This window comes from Salarias fasciatus, chromosome 7 (assembly GCF_902148845.1).
Source record: "Salarias fasciatus chromosome 7, fSalaFa1.1, whole genome shotgun sequence".
In the NCBI taxonomy this organism is placed as follows: domain Eukaryota; kingdom Metazoa; phylum Chordata; class Actinopteri; order Blenniiformes; family Blenniidae; genus Salarias; species Salarias fasciatus.
In genome coordinates, this window is record NC_043751.1 from 33,110,833 (window position 1) to 33,135,143 (window position 24,311).

General features: G+C 43.4%; 1 protein-coding gene across 1 annotated transcript in view; it reads left to right on the forward strand.

Moving 5' to 3' along the window:
* The window catches only part of LOC115392397 (UPF0606 protein KIAA1549L-like), a 153,069-nt gene extending 134,742 nt beyond the window's left edge, over positions 1-18,327 (forward strand). The window contains exons 20-22 of the mRNA XM_030096987.1: positions 2,348-2,350; positions 17,289-17,350; positions 17,896-18,327. Of these exons, the coding sequence (XP_029952847.1) occupies positions 2,348-2,350; positions 17,289-17,318 (33 nt within the window). The 3' untranslated portion in view covers positions 17,319-17,350; positions 17,896-18,327. The remainder of the gene's footprint in view (positions 1-2,347; positions 2,351-17,288; positions 17,351-17,895) is intronic.
* Positions 18,328-24,311: the final 5,984 nt, after the last annotated feature.

Sequence of the window (24,311 nt, forward strand, 5' to 3'; positions counted from 1 at the left end):
ATTTCTCCACTCATTGTCTCTAAAATTTTATATCATCTCCCTCATGTCATCACATTAAATTACCACTTAACATCACGAACTTAATCCAGTTTGCCTTCAAGCCTACATGTTGTATTTGTCTCAATAGTAGATTAAAGTCACAAATATCAGTTACCTGCTCAGGATTGAATCTTTTTAAAGTTTCCAATAAAAATCAAAACATAGAAATGGAACTTTATTTACTGATCTTCATACATCTATTGATCAATAATGTAGGATTTCTTTTGCCCCGATCAAATGGGATCAAATGTTTTAGCATTTCAGCAGTAACATCACTTCTATCAACTACAGAAGATAGAGTAGAAAGTTACTTTATTAATCCCAAGCAGGCAAATGGTTCCTTTTTCTGTCCAGGCACTTCCTGTGTTGTCTCATCAATAGCCACCACTGACAATTCATTACTTCTTAACTTACATTTATCCTGTTGATTGAACTGGTTAGTTTTGTGTAACCAGCTGATCAAGGTTTTTTTTTTTTTTCAGTCTTCAGTTATGATTTCTTCAAATCTCCTCATCCTGTTTTGAAGTAGGCTTCTTTTCTGAGTTTGACTTAATTTATTTAGCACACATCAGAAACAAAAAAAAAAAAAAACGGTTCAAGGAGGGAAGAAAGCCCAACGGGCTTGCACAAAGGTTCCATCCCTTTCAATAATCATGACAAATTAACCTAACTGAGGCTAACAAACAAGTGAAACAGTTAAAGAGGCAGAGTGTTGAGAAATCATTAATTAAACCAAAAAGAAGAAAAAAAATGTGTAGCCTATAGAACAACCCTAAGTGAAAGATGAACGATAAAGAGAACAGGATTAATCACCAGCTGTGTTTCCGTCATTCTTCTTCACAAAATAAGTGATATTTTCCTAATTTCATAAAGTACAATAGTGATTTGGAGTGTTTCCACTGAATGGTGTTTTCAGCTCATAAGATGTAAATCTGGCACAATCTCGTTGCATGAGACTCTGCTTGGAAGGAGACAGAGAAAAAGAGCATTTTGCATTTCCCTTGTAAAACTCCACATTTTGATGTTGTTTGCTACCATGGATAGCAGTTGTATTTCTTTCTTGTTAAAAGATTTCCATCTCCAAACGCATAGCGCCATCTTTACTTCAGCAGACTGGTCACGTTCAGTTCAGTCCAAACACAACATAAAACCCGCCAAACTCAATACTCAACCCTTATTTTCATAATAAAACAAGGCCATGAGCACACAACTGCACCAAACAAACCAAGACGAAAGGCAGCAGGAACAGGCTCCTCACAAACGGAGCAATCAGACAAAAGCTGACACAGACTGATTCTCAACCACTCGTTCTCTGAAACTACAAAACAAGCTATTTTAACGCTAACCTGAAACATGAGCAATCAAACAGCTAAATCCAGCTGACTGGAATTAAATTAATCATTATTTAATTCCAGCCTAGCGTGTTAAAAAGAAGCCCAACTGAGCAGAAACAGCCCAATCTGGCAACCCTGGTCTGTAACTTCATACGTCATGTCCTCTGACTGTAAATGATGAAAATATAATAAAATACAGTGAAAGTACAATGAAATTTAAAGCTTCACTGTAAAGCACACATGTAAATAATAAATAGTAATCATAAAAAATATGTACATTAAAAACTACCACTACTACAGTACACTGGAGTTGAATATTGTGACAGCTCTGAACTGAAACTGTCCCTGAGCATGCTTTTTTCATCTGGTATGGTCCTGTAGCGCCTGCCAGAGGGCAACAGGTCACAGAGGTGAAGCCAGAGTGTGTGTCATCCTGAACGAGGCTTCTTGCCCTGCGAGGCATCGAGAGTTGTAGATGGTGGACGAAGAAGGTAGAGAGCAGCCGATGACTTTTTGTGCTGTAGACACCCTCTGCAGTCTTTTTCTGTCCACTTCTGTGCAGCTTGAGTGCCACACTGACACAGCACAGGTCAGTAGGCTCTCAATAGCTGACCGTTCAAAGGTCACCAGCAGGGTCGTGTCTAGCCGCTCCTTCCTGAGCACTCTCAGGAAGTGTGGTCTCTGCTGTGCCTTTTTTTTAATTCTCTTTATTGAGGTTTGTGGACCGAAACAATACAAAATAGAATCCCTCCTCTCATATTTTTTTCCTCCACAACTGAACATATAAGAACACACAGCAGGCATCAGACAGAAAACAAATAAGCAAATTATTGAATATAAAAATAATAATAAAATAAAAGCACAAACAAAAATTCCAAAAGTTCACCCCTCTACACCGCCAGCGTCAGTATGTCTCAGACTGGCCACAACACCATTGACCCATCAGAATAGGGCCCAGTCGCCATATCTTAAAGCTGGTGTCCGGAGTTTCCGTTCGTTTCCAATGTATGTATCATTTTTTAACAGAGCTTCAATGTGTCAGTCTGGTTCATACTACAATATAATATCTGCATAAAGCAACATAAAAATGTATTTATGAGCCCCGCCTTCGTCTCATAGACCCCCATGTTATCCGAAAAAGCGCCGGTCAGCTTCAGCCAATAGGTTTCAAGCTTCCGCATTCTCGTGTTGTCAATCAAAGTGTGGAGCAGCGTCGCAGCCAGAGAGCACGCCGCTCGCCCAGGCAGAGGTGAGTTAGCAACGCAGCAGCCGCCGCGCTCACCTCGGATATATCCACCGTCTGCTGAACATCCACCGTAAACAGCTCAACATGGAGGAAGCTGTAGGACTCGTAGGCATTCATTTTCACCCGACAAATAATTCGCGTGCACAATTAAAGGGGCGTGGCTTGGTCGCTCATGGAAGCAGAGGGAGGGCGGAACCTCGAGACATTGGATTAAAAAAAAACTCTCTCTTTCAAAACTCCGGACACGAGCTTTAAAGCCCTAGGCTATTTTTCAGAGCCTCTTCTCGAAAATTGCATAACAAAATAAAAAGAGTAACACTGCAATAACTAGGCCTATATGAGTGGTTACTGTCTCATCATAAAGTGAACACTTGTAAGATTTGTCCAGATGTGTAAATATCAGTATATATGTTACTGGTTAAGTGTGACTGAGGATGGAACACAGAACAAATGAAAAATTTTCAGTCTCGCCTAAAAAAAAAAAGCACTTTCAATGTGATCATCTCTTTGGAAAAGTCCAGCTGCAGCTCTAAACCTCCATCAGATCATAGTCAAATGTGTGAACACTCTCTCTGCAAAGGTTGACTCTGTGAAAGTGAAGCAGAACAACATTTGATTTTAGATTTTGGTTTTAGTGCAGACAGGTCAGGCGATGGCACACTTTAGGCACACTATAGTGCCATTTGTGAAATCTGAATTTTCTAATGTACTAAATCATATTTTTCACTTTTATATCACTGCTGATGTTCAACACATCCAAACAGAGCAGTCTTTGGCGTGACTGCAGTGGAAATCCACACAGAGCGTCTGTTTCCGCTCAGCTGGACGTAAAGCCTCCTCTGTATACAGGCTCCCAGCTCCGCAGCGGCTTCATGAATACAGACACCCCGCACGGCGCTAGACTCGTCTGAGCCAATAGAATGCAGCAGGGGTCACCGACATGTGATTGACAGCTCTGTTAGCCAATCAGAACAAGCAAAACACCGTCATGGCGCACACAAACTATATGGCGCGGACCAATCACAGAGCTCCTTGAGGCTAACAAGGGGTCAGTGTTAAGCCCCGATTGACGTCAGAGAATGCTAGGTGGCCAAGCTACACGATCCCGATGGACAATAAACGCATAATTCGGACTCTATACGGCCAAAAGTCCAGGTAAGAGGCGATTTTTTTTACTGCAGTTTGAAAAAGTGATCATGCTGTTGGCTGTTCTGTGTCATTTTCTGGCAGATTCTGTGGTTTTAGAGGCTTTGAGTGGTATGGTTGTAATCAACGGAGTCTCAGCTCTCGCGTGAGAGGCTGTTTGTGTGAATTGTATCATGTTTTATAGCGCTAGAATCAATATTTTGGCGAGTGGGTTGACACGGTCATGAGTATGGTTCATAATTCATTTAGTTCGTGTTTGAGCTGTGTTTGAGGTGTGTAATAATGGCTGATATATTCGGTTAGCCCAGGTTCTGCTGTTTAATTTGAGGGTAAGCATCATGACATTCTTTCAAAAATAATGCATATTATTAGACAATCTCTGAAATGTTTGCTGTAAGGCCCCCAGTTGGGGGGCGCTCGGGCTTAAGGGGTAATAAATCTGTCAATATTGTCAGCTTTTCCAGAGGGAGTACTCTCAGGACCTACTTAACAATCCTCCACTGTAGGGCTGTCCTTCGATATCCAGAGTTTAAGGATTTTCTTTCTTGCTACATATAGTAGAATTTCAGTCAGTTTAGCATGATGTTTGTCCCCATTGTCTACTTTCGCTGCCAAAATACACTAAAAATGGGGTGAGTTCTAAGTTATACCCCATCAAAGTAGCAACTTCTTCCTTCACTTCAGACCAGAAATTTTGTATATTTACAGCATTTCCAAACCATGTGTGTGTATGTACCAATTTCTGAACTACATTTAATACAATTTGGAGAGCCAAGGCCAAACCTGCTCCTCAGAAGTAGTGTACAATGGAGTCTGTGTAATATTTTGAATTGTGTCTCTCTGTCTGTATTACAGCTCAGAATCCTCGGTGTGTTTCTTTTTTATAATTGAAGTCCACACATTATCTTCTATTTGTTCCTCTATATCGTTCTGCCACTGCTTTCTGATATTGTCAGAATAGTTCAAATTTAAGCCAAAGGTTTTGTAAACATCAGAAATAAATCTTTTTGGTATGAGTTGTATAAGAAGGTCTTACAAAAATGTCATATTTTGAGCATGTACGCTTATAGTGTCTTTTTTGTAAATAGCAGACTTGACTTGGTTTTTCGAACTAACCAAATATCAACCATGGAATTGATCAGCTGGTCTCTCTACGCAATTGATATGTTTTTCAACAAAGAGCACAGGAGCGGGGGATCCTGCCTGTCCGGACGGGACTCGGCATGCTGGGTATGTGATGGACGCCCGGGAGAAGTGGAGGGGGTCACATGCCTGGCACCCCTGTCCGTCAAGGTCATTGTGGATGATTACATTTTCGGATTTATGATGATCAGCCTGCTGCTGATTGGCCGGTGCTGCGACCTGATCCTCTGGAGGATTAAGAAGACCGCCGCCACAAAAGACGTCCAAGGGATGATGGTCTTTTCAAATCAACGGGCAAAAGCTGAGACTGACCGTTGGTGCGAACTCTTTCGAAAGGTGGACAATTTGGGTTATCCTTTTAACAAATTGAGAGACACCACCAAACCCTTCATTTCTTTTTCACGGGCTAGCTGTATTACATTCAGAACTCTCCTGATTTTAGTAAAAGAATTCCTTCCTTTAATAAATCCTGTTTGATCAGGTTTTACTAATAGTGATATCAATGGTTCAAGGCTCAAGGTCAATACCTTGGCTAGGACTTTTGCATCAACATTAATGAGCGACACACGCCAATAAGAAGCAGGGTCTTCAGGGTATTTATTCTTCTACAAAATCAAACAGATGTTGGCCAGTGACCGTGCTGTGCCTTTTTAACCAGTGCGGTGGTGTTGGCTGTCCAGGAGAGGTCAGCAGAAATGTGGACCCCAAGAAATTTGAAGGACTCCACACGCTCCACCCTTTCACCGTTGATGTACAGGGGAGCAGGGGCAGCTTTGTTCCATCGGAAATCCAGGATGAGTTCCTTAGTTTTGGAGATATTCATTGTCAAGTTGTTGAAGATGCACCACTCACCGAGTCTAAGGACCTCATCTCTGTAGGCTGCCTCATTTCCCTTTGTGACCATCCCCACCACCGTCGTGTCATCTGCGAATTTTAAGGCACATGGATCAGTACATGAGTAAAGCACAAAAAGGGATTGGCAATAACACCAGGGGGAGCAAACGCCAGCTACTGGTTGACAGGGCAATCACCCAAGACTGCAAGGCCCACAGCACCAACCTGTGCTCTGCCTGGATTGATTACAAGAAAGCCTCTGACTCAATGCCACACACGTGGATACTGGAGTGCTTGAAACTATACAACATCAACAGGACTCTAAGGAGCTTCATTCAGAACTCAATGGGGCTGTGGAAGACAAGTCTAAAGGCCAACTCAAAGCCAGTGGCACAGGTGAGCATCAAATGCTGCATATACCAAGGAGATGCCCTGTCCCCCCTGCTGTTCTGCATGGGCCTGAACCCCCTCAGCCAGATCATTACCAAGAGCGGCTTTGGATACCGGTTCAAGAGCGGAACAACTGTCAGCCACCTCCTCTACATGGACAACATCAAACTAGGGCTGTCTCGGTAAACCGGTATTGATGACAATCGTGGTGTTAAAAAAATGAAATTTCAATATCGTGTTCAAAATGCGCACATGATAATATCGTAAAGAGGATCTAGTGCCACTTGAAACGCGTTAGTGTATTATCAAAATCCGCTCCTGTTCTTCCGCCCTGCTTCATCTCCCTCCTGCAGCACCCCTTCCTCTCCCCCTCCCCTCACATGTAAACACAGCAAGAGCAGCAGTAGCGGCACAGCTCCCAGCTAGCGTGGCTCCCAGTTAGCAAGCGTCACGAGTGAACAAAATATGTCGGCGGTGGCCGACAACGACAGCGAGACGCTCTATCCTAACCTGAAAAAAGTGTGTTTAGCAACACTAACTGCACGTTGATGCAAGCCGGGTAGTAGTGGGGCCCCATTGTAATGTGTCTGGGGGGTTTCAAGTTGTGTCGCTGATATCCATCGTCTTCCAGCCCCCTTCTAGCAACTAATCGGTGAGTACTCGGAAAAGGGTCCCATGCGGGGGATTTTCGACACGTTGTTGTTGCAGTGTCTAGTGTAGCGCCTTAAATTTGTCATTGAAATTGACTGATGTCAGCCGTCCCTCGGGACCCCCTTCAGCTCGGAGCCCTAGCCAGTAGCGGCACCTCTGGCTGTCGAGAAGCAGCTGCTGCGCTCATTCTGCCTCGGATTTGAACAAACAAACAAAAATTGTCGGCAGTGTGGTGGTGGTACAGGATTTCACCACAACAGGGCCCGTGGGTTTTCATAACCCACCAACCCTACGTAAATTACGCCTCTGCTGTGGATCCTCTGTTAATCAGTTCATCAGATTTTAATTAGTTGAGTGTAACTACACTTTTGGTATGCAGTTGTACAGTTACTGTTCTCATATTGTTTCAACACCTCATTTGACAGGTATTCTGAATGTAATTCATCTGGGAAAAGAGAAAACAAACAAAAATAAAATTAAAGATAAATCTGAATGTTTGTATAATTGTTAGTTGCATTTTTGCTGATATCGTGATAATATCGTTATCGTGATATTTTTTGCCCACGATAATCGTAAAGAGAAAATTTGATATCGTGACAGCCCTACATCGAACTGTATGCCAAGAATGAGCGTGACATCGACTCCCTGATTCACCTCACCAGGATATACAGCAATGACACTGGGATGTCATTCGGACTGGATCAGTGTGGACGAATGGTTTCTAGAAGAGGGAAGGTGATCACAACTGAAGGAGTTGAATTACCTGAAGGGAACATAACATATGTGCAGAACAGCTACAAGTACCTGGGGATCCCACAGGTAAATGGTAACCATGAGGAGGCAGCTGGAAAGTCAGCCACAGCCAAATACCTACAGAGAGTAAGACAGGTCCTGAAGAGCCAGCTGAATGGCAAAAATAAGATCCAGGCCATAAACACCTACGCCCTACCAGTAATCAGATACCCTGCTGCCATAATATCTTGGCCACTGGAAGAAATGCAAGCCACTGATATCAAGACAAGAAAGCTCCTTACGATGCATGGAGGGTTCCACCCTAAGTCCAGCATACTGAGGCTATACACCAAGAGAAAGGAGGGAGGCCGAGGACTAGTGAGTGTCAGAGCCACTATCCAGGAGGAAACCAAGAGCCTCCATGAGTATACCAAGAAGATCAATCAATCAATCAATCAATTTATTTTTGTATAGCCCAGTATCACAACAACAGCTGCCTCAGAGGGCTTCAAGATGTTACATTTGTCGGTAAAAGTAAAAACAGTGAATAAGCATAATGGTAATATGTCAATATTTACAGTAACAAGACAGAACGAAGCAACCACCGCCTTCGACCCTCACATCCGGCAAGAAAAAACTCCAAAACCCAGTGGGAAAACAAGAAATCTTGGGGAGAACCACAGTATGGAGGGATCCCTCTCCCAGGGACGGACAGCTTTGGCAACAGCTAGCATGAGACAATAAGAAGTAAAGCCTAGGACAATGTTGAGGACAGTTCGTTGGACGGTCCAGCACAAGAACCACGGATCCCAGCAGTAGAACCGAAGCCAGTCCGCGGGCAGGACCGACAGGAGTGTCCTCCCGGTCCGGACGGAGCTTGTTCGTAGGCCCTCGTAATAGTGGAGTCAGCAACTGAAACTGGAGAAGACTCCCCCTCGAAGGGGGGGGACAGCAGGGGAAAAGCAATGAACGGACTAAAGGGAAGAACATTCAGACATTAGAGGACAGGGCTCAGTGCACCGTACTTCCCACAGCATTGTAGCTCCTGGGGCAGCTTTGTGGATACTTAACTGTTTAAACTAGTATTTAGTTAGTATAGTTTAGTTTAGTTTAATTTAGTTTGGTTTAGTTTAATTTTGTTTAGTGTAATTTGGTTTGGTTTAGTTTAATTTAATTTAGTTTAGTTTAGTTTAGTTTAGTTTAGTTTGGTTTGGTTTAGTTTGGTTTAGTTTGGTTTACTGTAGTTTGGTTTACTGTAGTTTGGTTTGGTTTACTTTAGTTTGGTTTGTTTTAGTTTAGTTTAGTTTAGTTTAGTTTAGTTTAGTTTGGTTTACTGTAGTTTGGTTTGGTTTGTTTTAGTTTAGTTTAGTTTAGTTTAGTTTAGTTTAGTTTGGTTTACTTTAGTTTGGTTTGGTTTGTTTTAGTTTAGTTTAGTTTAGTTTAGTTTAGTTTAGTTTAGTTTAGTTTAGAATCCCTAGCTGACCTGATCATAGGCTGCATCGAAGAGAAACGTCTTGAGCCTCACCTTAAATGTGGAGACTGTGTCTGCCTCTTTGACACCACTTGGAAGCTGGTTCCATAAAAACGGTGCCTGATAGCTAAAGGCTCTTCCACCTAGTGTCCATTTAGAGACTCTAGGAGTCACCAGTAACCCTGCATTTTGAGAGCGAAGTGCTCTGATTGGTTGATAAGGCGTTAAAGCATCTTGGAGATAGGTTGGAGCCATCCCATTTAGGATTTTGTAAGTGAGGAGAAGGATTTTAAATCTAACTCTAAACTCGACTGGAAGCCAGTGAAGAGATTTTAGAACGGGAGTAATGTGTTCACGTCTTCTAGTTCCAGTTAATAATCTGGCGGCCGCATTTTGAACCAACTGAAAGTTTTTTAATGCACTTTTTGGGCAGGCTGCAAGAAGGGAGTTGCAGTAGTCCAGTCTAGTGGAAACAAATGCATGGATGAGTTTTTCTGCATCGCTTCTAGGTAGAATGTTTCTTATTTTAACTATGTTGCGCAAGTGGAAATATGCTGTTTTACAAGCCAGGTTGATGTGTGCTTTAAAGGAGAAATCCTGATCAAATAAGACCCCGAGGTTCCTGACAGTAGAGGAGGAGGATACACTGACGTTATCTAAGGTGATAATCTGTTCAGATAGACACTCTCTCAGTTTATGGGGGCCTAGTATAATGACCTCTGTTTTGCCAGGATTCAGACGGAGATAGTTCGTAGTCATCCAGGTTTTAATTTCTCTGATAAAGTCACTGAGTCTGTCTATTTGATTAGTTTGATCAGGTTTCATAGATAAATACAGTTGTGTGTCATCTGCATAGCAATGAAAATTGATATCGTGACTTCTAATTATGTTCCCTAAAGGAAGCATATACAACAGAAATAAAATTGGCCCGAGCACGGACCCTTGAGGAACCCCATAACTGACCTGGGAGCACGGTGAGGACTGTTGGTTAACGTGAACAAATTGGTACCTATTAGATAAATAGGATTTGAACCAGCAGAGGGCTTTTCCTCTGATGCCAACCTCACATTCTAACCTCTGCAGGAGAATATTGTGGTTGATTGTATCAAAAGCTGCACTGAGGTCTAAGAGAACCAGGACTGAGACTAGACCTGCGTCAGCCGCCAATAGCAAGTCATTAGTGACTTTAACTAACGCAGTCTCAGTGCTGTGATAAGCTCTATATCCTGACTGAAATTTCTCAAATAAACTATTGTCCTGTAGGTGGCGGCAAAGCTGTTTAACCACAACTTTTTCCAGGACTTTTGAAATAAAAGGCAGATTTGATATCGGTCTGTAGTTAGCTAGAATATCAGGATCGAGATTAGGTTTTTTCAGCAGTGGTTTGATTACTGCGAATTTAAATGACTGTGGCACATAGCCATTTTCTAGAGAGGTATTTATTATAGTTATGATCGTAATTAAGATAACTGGAAGGATATCTTTGAAAAGCTTAGTTGGAATTGGATCTAGGAGACAGGTCGAGGTTTTAGAAGACATTACAATCGAAGTAATCTCAGCCCCATTTACTAATGAGAAACTATCTAGTATTTCAGGTATTTCAGGTGGAGGCAGTGGCTGGATTCCCTGAGCTTGATCTGAGGAAAGCACTTCACTGATTTTACCTCTAATGGTTATGATTTTATCATTAAAGAATTTAAGAAAGTCATGGCAGTTTAAAGATTCTGGGATTACTGGTTCCACTACAGTATGACTGTTTGTCAGTCTGGCTACAGTGTTGAATAGAAACCGAGGGTTATTTTTGTTTATTTCTATTAAACGAGAGTAAATATAATGTCTTGGCTTTAAAAAGAATTTGTTTATAGCTTAGCAAGCTACATTTCCAGGCCTTCAGAGATTGTTCTGATTTAGATTTACGCCACAGTCTTTCTAATTGCCGAGTTTTTTGTTTGAGAACCCGGGTTTCAGAATTAAACCATGGAGCAACGCGCCTGGGTCGATTGGTTTTCAGCTGCAACGGGGCCACTACGTCAAGGGCAGATTTTAGTGAGTGCATAGCACTGTCAACAAACTGATCACTATTATCACCACTGGTCAATAAGCTCATTTCTGTGAGTTCACAAGATAATGCAGCAAATGCAGGCTGGATCAATTCTTTGTACCGAGCCACAGATTTTTCAGATAATGTCCGTATCAGCTGAATTTTATCTTTTTGAGCACAGTAGTCTTCAATCAAAACCTGAAAAGTAATTAAAAAATGGTCTGAGAGTATGGGGTTCTGAGGGAGAACATTTAGGTCACTGACCTCTATCCCATATGTTAAGACCAGATCCAGGGTGTGCTTGTGACTATGAGTGGATTCATCAACATTTTGAGTGAAACCGATACTATCTAATACTGCAATAAACGCATTACTCAAACTGTCACCAGAATCATCCACATGGATGTTAAAGTCACCTATTATAAGGATCTTGTTATGAGTCAATACTATATTGCTTAAAAACTCTGAGAACTCAGTTAAAAAGTCAGAGTAAGGACCAGGAGGTCGATACACAATAATTAATAGCACAGCTTTTTGATTCTTCCAATTTGGACAAGTAAGCGTTAATATTAAGCTTTCAAAAGAGTTGAATTTAACATTAGTTTTGGGTTTAAGAAGAAGACTGGAGTGGGAAATCACTGCCACACCTCCACCTCCACCTGTTGATCTAGCTGTTTGGAAATTAACATAGGTTGGAGGGGTACATTCATTGAGCCTCACATAGTCCTCTTGCTGGAGCCAAGTTTCTGTTAGAGCAAGGAAATCAATGTTATTGTCACCGATAAGGTCATTAACTAACAGAGATTTAGTGGAGATTGCTCTAATGTTTAGTAGACCACATTTTATGTATTTCCTACTGGAAAAGTTATTTTGTCTTGTACAGATGTTAAGCTTTTTACCCATTGACTTTTTTCTAATGCTTTGAGCACTTTGGACAGACTCAGTCTCTGTTAGCCTAGGTAAACCTCCATGCTTGACTTGTAAAAATCCGGGAGCAGGATTAGTGACGAGATCAACAAGATCAACAGAGGAGTGTTCTACACGACTGCTCTGCGCCCGGGGCTCATAGCTGGATTGTCAATTTAGAGTTCGAAGCCGATCAGCCATATTGTGAGCTAAAAGGGCTGCACCATCCAAAGATGGCCCCTGGTGATGATCTGCTAGGTGAATGCCTCAGACACCAAAAGCCCAGTAAGGAGGAGCCAGAGGAGCTATCATGGACAGACAAAGCCCTGCATGGCATGGACCACCCACACATTGAAGAAGTGGCTGACATTGGAAAAACATACCAGTGGCTGGAAAAGGCTGGACTGAAGGACAGCACAGAGGCACTAATCATGGCTGCACAAGAACAGGCCCTGAACACAAGATCAATAGAGGCCGGGATCTACCACACCAAACAAGACCCCAGGTGAAGACTGTGCAAAGAAGCCCCAGAGACAGTACAGACCATCACAGCAGGGGGTCAGATGCTGGCAGGCAAGGCATACATGGAACGGCACAACCAGGTAGCGGGCATTGTGTACAGGAACATATGTACCGAGTATGGACTGGAGGTCCCAGGGTCCAGATGGGAGACACCTCCAAAGGTGGTCGAGAACAACCGAGCCAAGATCCTGTGGGACTTCCAGATCCAGACTGACAAGCAGGTGACGACCAATCAACCTGACATAGTGGTGGTGGATAAGCAGCAGAAGACAGCTGTGGTGATAGATGTAGCAATCCCAAGTGATGGAACATCAGGAAAAAGGAGCAGGAGAAGCTGGAGAAGTACCAAGGGTTAAGGGAAGAGATAGAAAGAGTGTGGGGCGTGAAGGCAACAGTGATACCAGTAGTGATCGAACACTGGGAGCAGGAACCCCCAAGCTGGGAGGATGGCTCCAGCAGAGACCAGGAACAACATCTGAGAGCTCCGTTCAAAAGAGCACAGTCCTAGGAACAGCTAAGATCCTGCAGAACCCTCAAGCTCCCAGGCCTCTGGTAGAGGACCCGAGCTTGAAGGAGACAGACACAGTACGGCCGGGGTGACGAGAACACAATTTTATACACACACACACACACACACACATATATATATATATATATATATATATATATATATATATATATGTATTGTAGGGCTGTCAAATGATTAAAATTTTTAATCAGATTAATCACAGCTTACAAATTATTTAATCATGATTAATCACAATTGCAATTTCCAACTATGTCTGAAATATACCTTTGTTTCCTGTATTGCATTAACAAAAAAATGACAGGACATATATTACATTACATATATTTAACATGTGATGTGTTTTTTATTTAAGGCTCCAAATAAAATGAATATTCAAAAAATTAAAACATGCACACCGTAACATAATGTCTGTGTGTGTGCAGCACTCCCTCTGCAGTCCCTCTAAAGTTGGCTTTTAGCAGGAGTTACATTTTCTGTTCTGTAACAAATGTAGTACCACTAGAAAAGTAAAACTAAAAAATACCACACTTTTTTCTTACACAATTAAGCAGGTCATTCTTAGCCAGTGTTCCTTTTTGTGTGGAAAACAGAAAACTGCTTCAACATTTTTTTAATCAAACAAGTAGAATCCATGGGGCCAGCGGCTTATCTCCCTCAATACTGTTTTCTTCTTCTGTTTTGATAAATGAGTTGACGCCAGTGTTACCAACACCCCAGTAAGGAAAGTAGCTGTCCAAAAAGTCACTAGAAGTCACTCAATGACGTCATTGCCTAATTTGCATAATTGGCAATTTGCATGTAATTGTAATGGACGCTGTATGAGAGAGGAATAGCGTCATGGGAGAAGCAAAAAGTGAGCTAAAAACACCCTAAATATGTTTAGAACTACAAATGAACTAACAAAAGTGTGGCCGTTAAGAAACATTTACATGTTCATCCTGCTCTAAGGGCCCGGTCACACCGCCCGAACTTTGCCGGAGCGTCCCTGGAGCGGTGAAAAAAATCCATCACCGCTCGTAACCGTTCACCACTGTTCACCACCGTTTAACAGAAGTTGGCCTCCGTTAAAGCAACCGCTGATGTTACCCCCCCTCCAAAGGCTGCAACGCTCAGCCAGACCATCATACATTTTTTTAGTGTTTTTGCGCAGGAGCACAGCAGCAGGTTGTTTTTCTGTAATCTAATGTATTAGAAATTAACATAAATAAACAAAATATTAAGTCAAGAGGATCAGCAAACCTTTTAATGCCTCATGTCTGCTGTATTAATGCCTCAAATCAGGTTTTAAAATTTATTTGACTTTTTACAGCGCATTTGCGCAGCGTCACCTCTCACACTCCACACACTCGTTTCCTTGATAAACACGCACACACACACCAACACACACAAAACAGTTGTGTTATTAACCGTCAATAATAATCAATAACATATTAAAATTTGTAAAATAAGTCTCCCCGGCTGCGCACCAGGACGGACACCCCCCCCCCCCCCACACACAGTCCGTCCTCACCCTGCTCATTTTATTTTGGGACTGCAGGCTCGACAGGACAAAGGTATTTATTCAGAAAATATGTTCGTTCTCAAATTAATTTTTGGAAACGAAAAACACTTGGTTGCTGTACTTTGATGGAGGAGATAATATTTTACCCGAATCTGTAACTGGCCCCTCTGGAGACGCTGCAGCTCCTGCTGTCAGTACCGTGTTCACTGTTGTGTTGAGATTTATTACATTAGTTTATTTTTTTCACACCATTTTATGTTATTATTATTTAGTTGTAAACTGACAGCAGCCTGCAGTAATTCTCTATACCTGGAGGTGAAGCGTAGCGCTTCATGCGCCACTGCAGGTTCTGCTGGACTGTCCGACACGTCTCCGCCATCCGATTCCCCCTCACTGCCTTCTGTATCATTGCTAAAGCTTCTGTTATGCCTCTTTTTATTGTCTTTTTTTTTTGGGGGGGGGGATTTGGTTGATATTTTTGGCCGATTGTCTGATGTCAGAGCTGCTCCCTGTTCAGATGCAGCATATGAACCAAAACAAATCAATCGCAGAAAAAAAGCAACACGAAGTGCGTCTTCTTTATCTTTTGGAGGTATAAATGCTTTGTAATATTATGTGTGTCATTGTTAGGACCTTATTTGCTTCAGAAACCTTATTTGCTTCAGAAAAACATACAAGACACATATTTAGGAAAAGTCAAAGAATTAGAGGACAGGGGAATTATTTTAACAGATTTATTTGAATTATAAAAACCCAAAAGGTCTGTCAGACCGTCTTGGCTGTTCTGGTGTTAACAACTGTGAAAAAAATACTGTTTTATATATATTACTTCAACCTTTTTCATTTATTATTCCATTCCACTATTCCACCAACCCCGTGTCCGCTCATAGAACGCTTCCCACCGCTCCACCGACGTTTGAGAAACGTTTAATCGCCGCCCGGGCAACGCAGCGAAGCAGCGGTGGTCCAGCGTTCAAGATTGCGTTGGCCTGGCGGACCCGAGCGTCCACGAACTTGCGTCTAGCGGTGCCAAACTTGGACTGGGCGTTGGTGGAGCGGGGGTGAACGTTGCCGGGGCGGAAAATTCAACGCTCCTCACCGCTCGGAATATTTTGTGCAGCTCAAAACTTTCGGAGCGGTGGGAGGGCCCCTCCGCTAACACCAGCGGTGGCCGAGCGTACACGGCGTTGCTTTAACGGAGGCCAACTTCTGTTAAACGGTGGTGAACGGTTACGAGCGGTGATGGATTTTTTTCACCGCTCCAGGGACGCTCCAGCCAAGTTCGGGCGGTGTGACCGGGCCCTAAGACGGGAGCAGCAGCAGACTTGCTCACGTTCGATCAATTCGAAGTGTGGAGGCGAGTAGTGTGGGTCTGCTCCTCTCTGCTCTGCCTGCAGCAGGGGGCGCTGCTGAGACTGACCGCTTGTGAGTGCTTGGGGACGGGGGAGGGGCTCGCGGCAGCACCCGCTGCTCGTTGAGGACAGCAACTAGACATCCTTTCACGTCTCCACAGCACCAGAAAAGGTCACTAGATTTGTCGCTAGTCGCTTTTGACAAAAAAAAGTCACCAAGAGGCTTTGGAAAGTCGCCAAATTTAGCGAGAAAGTCGTCACGTTGGTAACACTGGTTGACTCCAGGCCTCCTTTGCCTCCTGTCTGCTGTCTCAGAGGTGAGGCTTCTTCTTCAGTTGCTGACAGCTTGCAGGCAGCTTGCATTACATGCGGGTGCACTACCGCCACCTGCTGGTAGAGGTGAGGCTTGTCATGATACGCATGCGTTAAAAATTTTAATGAGATTAATTACATAAATTAATTAATCTCCATTAACGCATCATTTTTGACAACCTTACATATATACATATATATATATATATATATATATATATATGTATATGTGTGTATATGTATATATACATACATTTAATTTTCTCTTATGTTGTATGTATTTGTTAGTGTGTTATATGGTTTATTTTCTTTTAATGTTGCAAATCATAGAGTACCAAGCAGATTTTCATTGTTCTTTGTAACAGTGACAGTAAAGATCTATCTAAAATAAAAATATGCCGAAGACAATAAGGTTACTCACACAACAACTTTTTATTGTACAATTATTCCAGGAAAACTCACAACAGAGATAACATTTTATATGATTTAACATCAAGAAATATTACTGCAGTTTTGAATAAAAAACTATACTCCCTTTCACAAAATCTGAGGCTATGACTCAGTGAATAAGCAAAAATAAATACCCTCAAACAATTCAATGTTTCAATGGTTCAATAACTGCATTAATGATGTAACTGACTTTATAACCATCAAACTCAAGTTCTATTCAACTTCATGAGCATTCATAATTCAGTCTAATGTATCTTGATGCCTTGGCAGTTGTTTGTTGACTCTGCTGTGATGAACCATCAGTTTAAAGTTGGCATCAAAACTCTGCCTCTGTTGTTTGCTCAGTTGTCTAGCGTTCAAGCCCCTTTGTTCAAGATGGTTACGTTGCTCCATTTTTCATCACATCACTGTGGCCACAGATGTCATATGACTGTGAAACTTCATTTGCCTTCTGGTCACCGGTACTTTGGCTCCATCTACCGGCACGGATATATAACAACAATCCAGTCCTCAATTATAGTACGACCCCATTTCAGTTGCTGGAAAAAACTATTGTCTTATATTTGGGCCAATATGGTACTCCATTGCCCCACTGTATATCAATCAGAAATAGCAGAGAGCCTAGAACTGAACCCTGAGGCACTTTGTGTGTGATTCTTCACTAATTCTGTTCCTGTCTTTCTCTGCAGAGCTCCCGTCACCTTGAAACCATCTGCTGAAGTGGTTTGTTACAGCAACAGTGGACAGATTGGTGAGTGTTCTTAATAATATCAGGTTAATACTGAAACACATTCATTTTTATCTGCTTTAGTTTCATTGGGCTGAGTAGAAAGTGGAGCAGATCCCGATTATCAATCCATCACAGGCAGAAGGTGTGTCACACTTGTAGGCACAAAGGGAGGAGGTTAAACACCTGGAGAAAATGTGTCATGCTGAAGAACAGGGAACATCCCTGAACTGGACAGCTCTGGAGTCCCTGGCAGCTGTCAGTTCTGCCTACATTACTTTGCCAAATGCTTAAAGTCCAGGGAACTTCCTAATGAAGATTTAAATCATGGAGGAGAACTCCTCTGTTAGTAGTGACAGCGATTAGCTGGTGATGAGCTGAAGGTGGAGGCTCGAGGTCCACACCACCCTGAGCCATCTTGGTGGTCACAGCCGCCTTCAGCTGCTCTGCTCACTTCTGAGAGCTCAGAACAGGAAATCTGCTGACTTAAATCACCTCTGACCTTGATGTGAGCAGGTCTGTCTGGGTGATAGACTGCTCCCTGATTACTCCGACTTCTGCTCCATCAGGTCTCCATTATCATCCTGAATGAGTGGCTACTGATGGATGAGGCCTTTTCATCCATCCATCCATCCCTCCATCCATTTTCAACCACGTATCTGGAACTGGGTCGCGGGAGCAGCAGTCTAAGCAGCAACTTCCTGTCTTCGGACTTCCTGTCCTCAGACCTCCTATCCCCAGACTCTTCCTCCAGCTCATCCTGAAGGATCCAAAGACGTTGTCAGTCTAGCCCAGAGACAGAGTCTCGCCTGAGTGTCCTGCATATTCCCTGGGGCCTCCTCCCAGTGGGACATGTTGATAACTCCTCGCCAGTGAGGCGTCCATCCTAAACAGATGCTGAGCCTCCTCAGCTGGCTCCTCTGTATATGGAGGAGTAGTGGCTCTACACCAAGCTTCCTCCCTGATGACGTAGCTCCTCCACCCTGATGATGTAGCCCCTCCTCTGTGGTGACATAGCCCCTCCCCTTATCTCCAAGAGAGCACCCAGCCAACCTTACGAAGGAAGACCAATTCAGTCACTTGTTTCTGGATCTGGTCCTTTGGGTGCTGACTCAGAGCTCAAGACCAGAGGTGAGGGTAGAACAGAAACTAATCAGTAAATCCGGAGCTTCTCTTTTCAGCTTAGCTCCTTCTTCACCAAGACAAACTGATGCAACGACTGCATCACTGCAGACGCTGCACCAGTCTTCCAGTCAATCTCTCCTCCATCCTTACTCCACTTGTGAACAAAACCCTGAGATACTTAAACTCCTCCACCTTCTTCTGGTCCATGGCCTTGGATTTGTGGTGCTGACCCTCATCCCCATCACTTCACACTCTGCTGCAAACCACCCCAGTGCATGATGGTCCAGGTTCGATGGAGCACAGAGACTGGATGGCCCTTAAGAAGGGCCCACGGACGCTGTACTTCTGAAGCACCCCCATAACACACCACGATGGATGCGGTTAAACGCCTTCCCCCCAAATTACACTGGACGCGAAAGCGCCGCGCTGCATCCCAGAAGCACCGGTGTGCGCCACAGCCCTGTTGATCTGGTGATTCAGGTCTATTTTCTGCGCCACCACTTCAAAACCTCTGAAATTCACTGTCGCTGAGAAAGCACCAGACAGGAAGTTAAATCAGAACTTTCAAAATAAATCACAATGCACGACCTCATGGATGTAAATTTTTTCCTATATGTTGTTATTACGCCACCTTGGGAGGAAAGCATCAAGTCAACAGTGTCCCAGACAGTAGCAAACACAGAAGCTATTGTTTTTTTGTTTGTTTGTTTGTTTTTTACATATATAGAATAAACCAGACAAAAGTAATTCTTGGATAAAGAAAAGTTCTCATTTGAGATCAAAATATAAATCATGTAATCACCCTTGCTAGAAGTATTAAATCACAGAGTACTTGGCTGGGATGGGCAGAGCGACCTTGGAGAAGTGAAATGAGGTTTTTTTCTATTTGCTGTTTATATCATGTGTTATTGTGTGATATTGAGAGACGAGAGCCTCTCCGAGGAGCAGCCCTCCCCCTCCAGACGGCATGGCACTTCCAGTGTGCTTTGACTTGAAGACGCTGGCGCTGCGCAGCACTTTCGCGTCCGGTGGAATTTGGGGGTTCTCCAAATCAACAAATGTGAAGAGGTTGGCCAAACTCCCTTGAGCCCTTGAGCACCTTTTCACATGTTATGCTTTTATTGAAGCCATCTTCAAAGGGTTAGGTACACACACACACACACACGCTTTGTTTTTTATTTTATGTGTTTGTACCATGTTTGAAGAAGACGCTCAGCTGTTCCCTCCACTTTTGTTGGTGGACTTTCTTGTTTGATATCAGTGTGCCATCCAGGCTCTGGTCTCTGTTCTGTAGGATCTTCCCCTTCTCTCTGTGGAGCTTCACCACCCCGTCTTGGGCCATCCTGCAGCCCCACCCCTCCAGGAACCCGGCCAATCCTGGAGCTCTGCCTTGGCCTCGAGCCGCTCCACCCCCCCAGAGCACTGACTGATCACCTCCTCTGCCCTGACTACTCTCCTCCAGGCCTCCTCTCCTCCAGACCTCCTCCTCTCCTCCAGGCCTCTTCTCCTCCAGACCTCCTCCTCTCCTCCAGGCCTCTTCTCCTCCAGACCTCCTCCTCTCCTTCAGGTCTCTTCTCCTCCAGACCTCCTCCTCTCCTCCAGGCCTCTTCTCCTCCAGACCTCCTCCTCTCCTACAGACCTCCTCCTCTCCTCCAGGCCTCTTCTCCTCCAGACCTCCTCCTCTCCTACAGACCTCCTCCTCTCCTCCAGACCTCCTCCTCTCCTCCAGGCCTCTTCTCCTCCAGACCTCCTCCTCTCCTCCAGACCTCTTCTCCTCCAGACCTCCTCCTCTCCTACAGACCTCCTCCTCTCCTCCAGACCTCCTCCTCTCCTCCAGGCCTCTTCTCCTACAGACCTCCTCCTCTCCTACAGACCTCCTCCTCTCCTACAGACCTCCTCCTCTCCTACAGACCTCCTCCTTTCCTCCAGACCTTGTCCTCACCTCCAGACCTCCTCCTCTCCTACAGACCTCCTCCTTTCCTCCAGACCTTGTCCTCACCTCCAGACCTCCTCCTCGCTTCCAGAACTCTCCTGCAGACCTCCTCACCAGCTTTCAGCTCTTTCGGTCTCTTACACAGCGACACCGTGGAGGCAGGTGGAGGCTTGCTGAGCTGAGCCTGTCTGCAGTACCTGGTTGGTCCAGGGCAGGGGGACTGTGCCGTCCACCCAGCACACCAAGGCTCCTAGCTGAGGGTGGTCTTCCTCTAAGCTGAACCGGACTGTCCTGGACTCGCCACCATCCGCCAGAACAGGTGGACTGACTCTAAACTGTGCGATTTCTGCTTTTTTTTGTTGTTGTTGAATCCAAACTCCTTTGTAAACCTTCGACAGCTGGTTAATAATTGTATTTCAAACTTGACTTGGAAAAATTATCAAAGGAAAAAAAAAAGCATTCGTCTCTTGATCATTCTCCATATTGGTTTTTGGACATTTGTGTGCTTTTGTCTTTTCGTTTAGTGCATTGATTGTTATCAATGGATTACTATACAAAAATATGTAGTGAGTGTTTCTTTTTCACTCACATTATTTCAAGGCAAAAAATATATATTTACATTCTTCACAGCAGAGAATGGAGCTATCTGTAGTTATAATGGCGTTTGTGTATTTTTCAAAAGATTTACTTCTTGGTTTCCTGTTTCCCTTCTTCAAACTCCATGAAAACAAACACAAGAGGCAGGAGTCAAACTACAGCAGAGGAATTATGGTGTGTGTGTGTGTGTGTGTGTGTGTGTGTGTGTGTGCACGCGCGCGTCTGTGTCTGTCTTCTGTGCGTCTGTATGTCTCCCTCCATCCTTCACTTCCCTCAATGAAGTCCACAAATATGCTGTTCATCTGCAGGATTGTTACTGTGACCACACATCATCAGCAGGTTAAAGTTGTTCAAAGTCTCACAATAATCAGAACCAGCTCATGCTCCCTGTAAGTGGTGAACGATCCAAGGCTCTGCTTCACAATGTTCAATATTCTTCAGAAAGTGCCAACGCAAACGCTAACCCAAGGAACGACCGGCCACCAGAAGCTGTCTTATGGTTTCTCTTCATAACTCCAGAGGGAATATTTTTCAAAAACCGATCCAGGTTCTCACAGATACTTTATCAACACTCTCCACCACATATTAGCTGTTCTTCTCATGTAAAGTATAAATACATGAAAAATATACTTGAGTACAGTAACTAAGTATTTTTACTTAGTTACTCGACACCGTGTGTGTGTGTGTGTGTGTGTGTGTGTGTGTGTGTGTGTGTGTGTGTGTGTGTGTGTGTGTGTGTGTGTGTGTTTTCCTCCTGTTGAGTCCTGTTTGACTCGTGTCTCCTCTGAACTCTTCAGTTCTCTTATAAAATCAGTTGTTGGTTGATTTCTCTGCTCTGTTGGTCTCCATGCAGAGATCTGGTTCACATGTCATGATTTCATGATGTCCTGATTTGTTGAGGTCATGATTTCATGATTTTGTCTTTTCATGCCATCATGATTCTGTGATGTTATGATTTCATGATGTCATGATTTCATGGTGTCATGATTGCCTGTATTCCTGTATATAGCAGATGATCTAAGGGAGAAATTTATGCAGCTGTGGGAGGAAAATGTTGCTTGATTTTTATCTGAGGTGATTTTTCATGTTTTCACTTCCTACATGAAGAAGAAGTTGACTTTTTTTGAACTTCTGGACTTTCTGAATAATGTTTCATGTTAAACTGACACCATATGTAAAAGATTGAAGATAAAAGTAGGGGAACCTTCAGAGTGGGCAGATAATAGCCATAAACATAACAGTGGGTTTCAGTTTGAGGTTTGGAGAGTCTCTATCTAAAACACATTGAGCCTCATTTTTACTGAGGAAGACTGTGTGAGCACACTGTATGGACAGCTCCTCATCGTTTGGATGGTTCTACAGGAGTTATAGCCATATATTAATTCACCACGTGGACATCAATCAGCTATAATATACAGTGTTGTGCCAAATGAAAGTTTTTGAGGGATGAGTGAAGAGCGTGTTGTTGGAAGTGATCAGCGTTCGATGCAAAAGAAGCACTTTGGGAAAATGAACAAGCATTACTGCTGAAATCACTGGAATCAAAAGTGAATACTACTTTGGTGTAGTGTGTTTTGTTTGTCCACTTTGAGTCAAATCAATATTGTTGAAATCGAGTCATCTCAAAGAAAAAACAATTTCACATAATTTAGTGTAGATGCTTTTGATGTTTTCAGGTTAGAAATAAATATTCCTGTTTCTAAACTCCAACAGGGGCATGTTGGTGTCTGGGTGGAGCTGCAGCTCCCCAAACTTGAGGCTAAAAACCCTGTCGGTGCAGAAACAGACAATATTTTAGACCAGTCTCACATATTCCACCTTCAAACCAACCGAAAATGAGGTGCTGGGATGTGATTTTTCATGGTTACACCATCAAAAACACCAAAATGTAGTTCTCAAAGCATTCACAATGACAACAGGCTGATGTTCCTAACCCAGATGTTATCCAACCAATGGGGTGAAACAGACGTTTCTGACGCACTCCTGTACTTTCTGATGTTTTTAGCTGATTCCAAACATTCTGTTAGGCAGGATAACCCCCAAATTCCACAGCGTCCGTCAGCGCTCCACTCAGCTCCGCTCCGCTCTGGTCAGACCCCCGCAGCAAATGTGTTACTATTTTAATGACTGTAGCTGATTCCACAGGGTTTGTTGCGCCACTTCTGGCTCCGTCTGGGTCAGCTCCGCTCCGTCAGCCCAAAATAGAGTCAAGGTCTATTTTTCTCTCCGGTCCGGTCTGACCAGATCTCCGTACGCATAAATTTCCACAGTTCAGAGCACACCAAACAGGAAACCGAACTCCGACAACCTCCGGCTATACAAAATAAAATCATTTTGTCTTTATTAAAAACTTTAAACTGTTTAAAGATGTTTTATTTCTCCGTTTCTGCATGTTTACACAGCTTCATATATGGCCTATTTGTAGGCTGTTGTCCATAAATATCATGTTTTCTACAAAATACACATTCAGGACCATGTATGCCTTTTATTCTGAATGACCCAAATGTCAACATCCTGTCGCACGAAATTCAGCATCTTGAAGCACAACTATGGATGAAGAGACGCTGATTTTGGAAGTGGAGAATCATAAGATTTTATACGACCCCAGTCATCCTTTCTACAAGGATGTACAGAGAAAAATGCAAGTGTGGGCTCAGAGTGCTCAACTTTTGGGGGTCGATGGTAAGTAGCGAATGGCTTCTCTGCTTCTCCGGCCTGGCAGAACAGAGGCGCAGTGGAGCAAAGCGGATGCTGTGGGTTTTGAAAAAACGGAGAAAAGCGGAGCACAGCTGTGGAATTTTGGGGTAAGACATCCTTCATGACTATCTGGGGAAACATTTAGCCTCTTTCTCACCTCATACTGATGTATTTTTGTGAAAAATGCATAAATCCTAAATGTGAAACTTTCAACTGAAGTATTTCTGCATTCTGGCTGAAAATCATTCAAACCAATAATATTGAACTTTGTGTGTTTTGGGGCTTTTTTTCCTCTTTCTTTAAGTTTGTTGCTTAATGTACATTTCCAGTCTACTAAGTTTAGCTACCATGAGCAGAAACACGCACGCACGCACACACACACACACACACACACACACACACACACACAGGGATGCTGATCAGATGCTGTTTGATGTGAGGCTGCTCCCGGTCTGTGGATGTAAAGCAGAGCTGAATCTGCAGCAGTCCAGATGTTTTTGGTCTTTGTCACTGTACAGATTCATCACGTCTTTGCTTCATGAGTGGAGGTTAAACAGCAGGTCTTCAGACTACAGATTGATTGTTGGTGGTTTCCTGTTTCGTCTCTGCGTTTGGAGCCTGGTCATGACACCG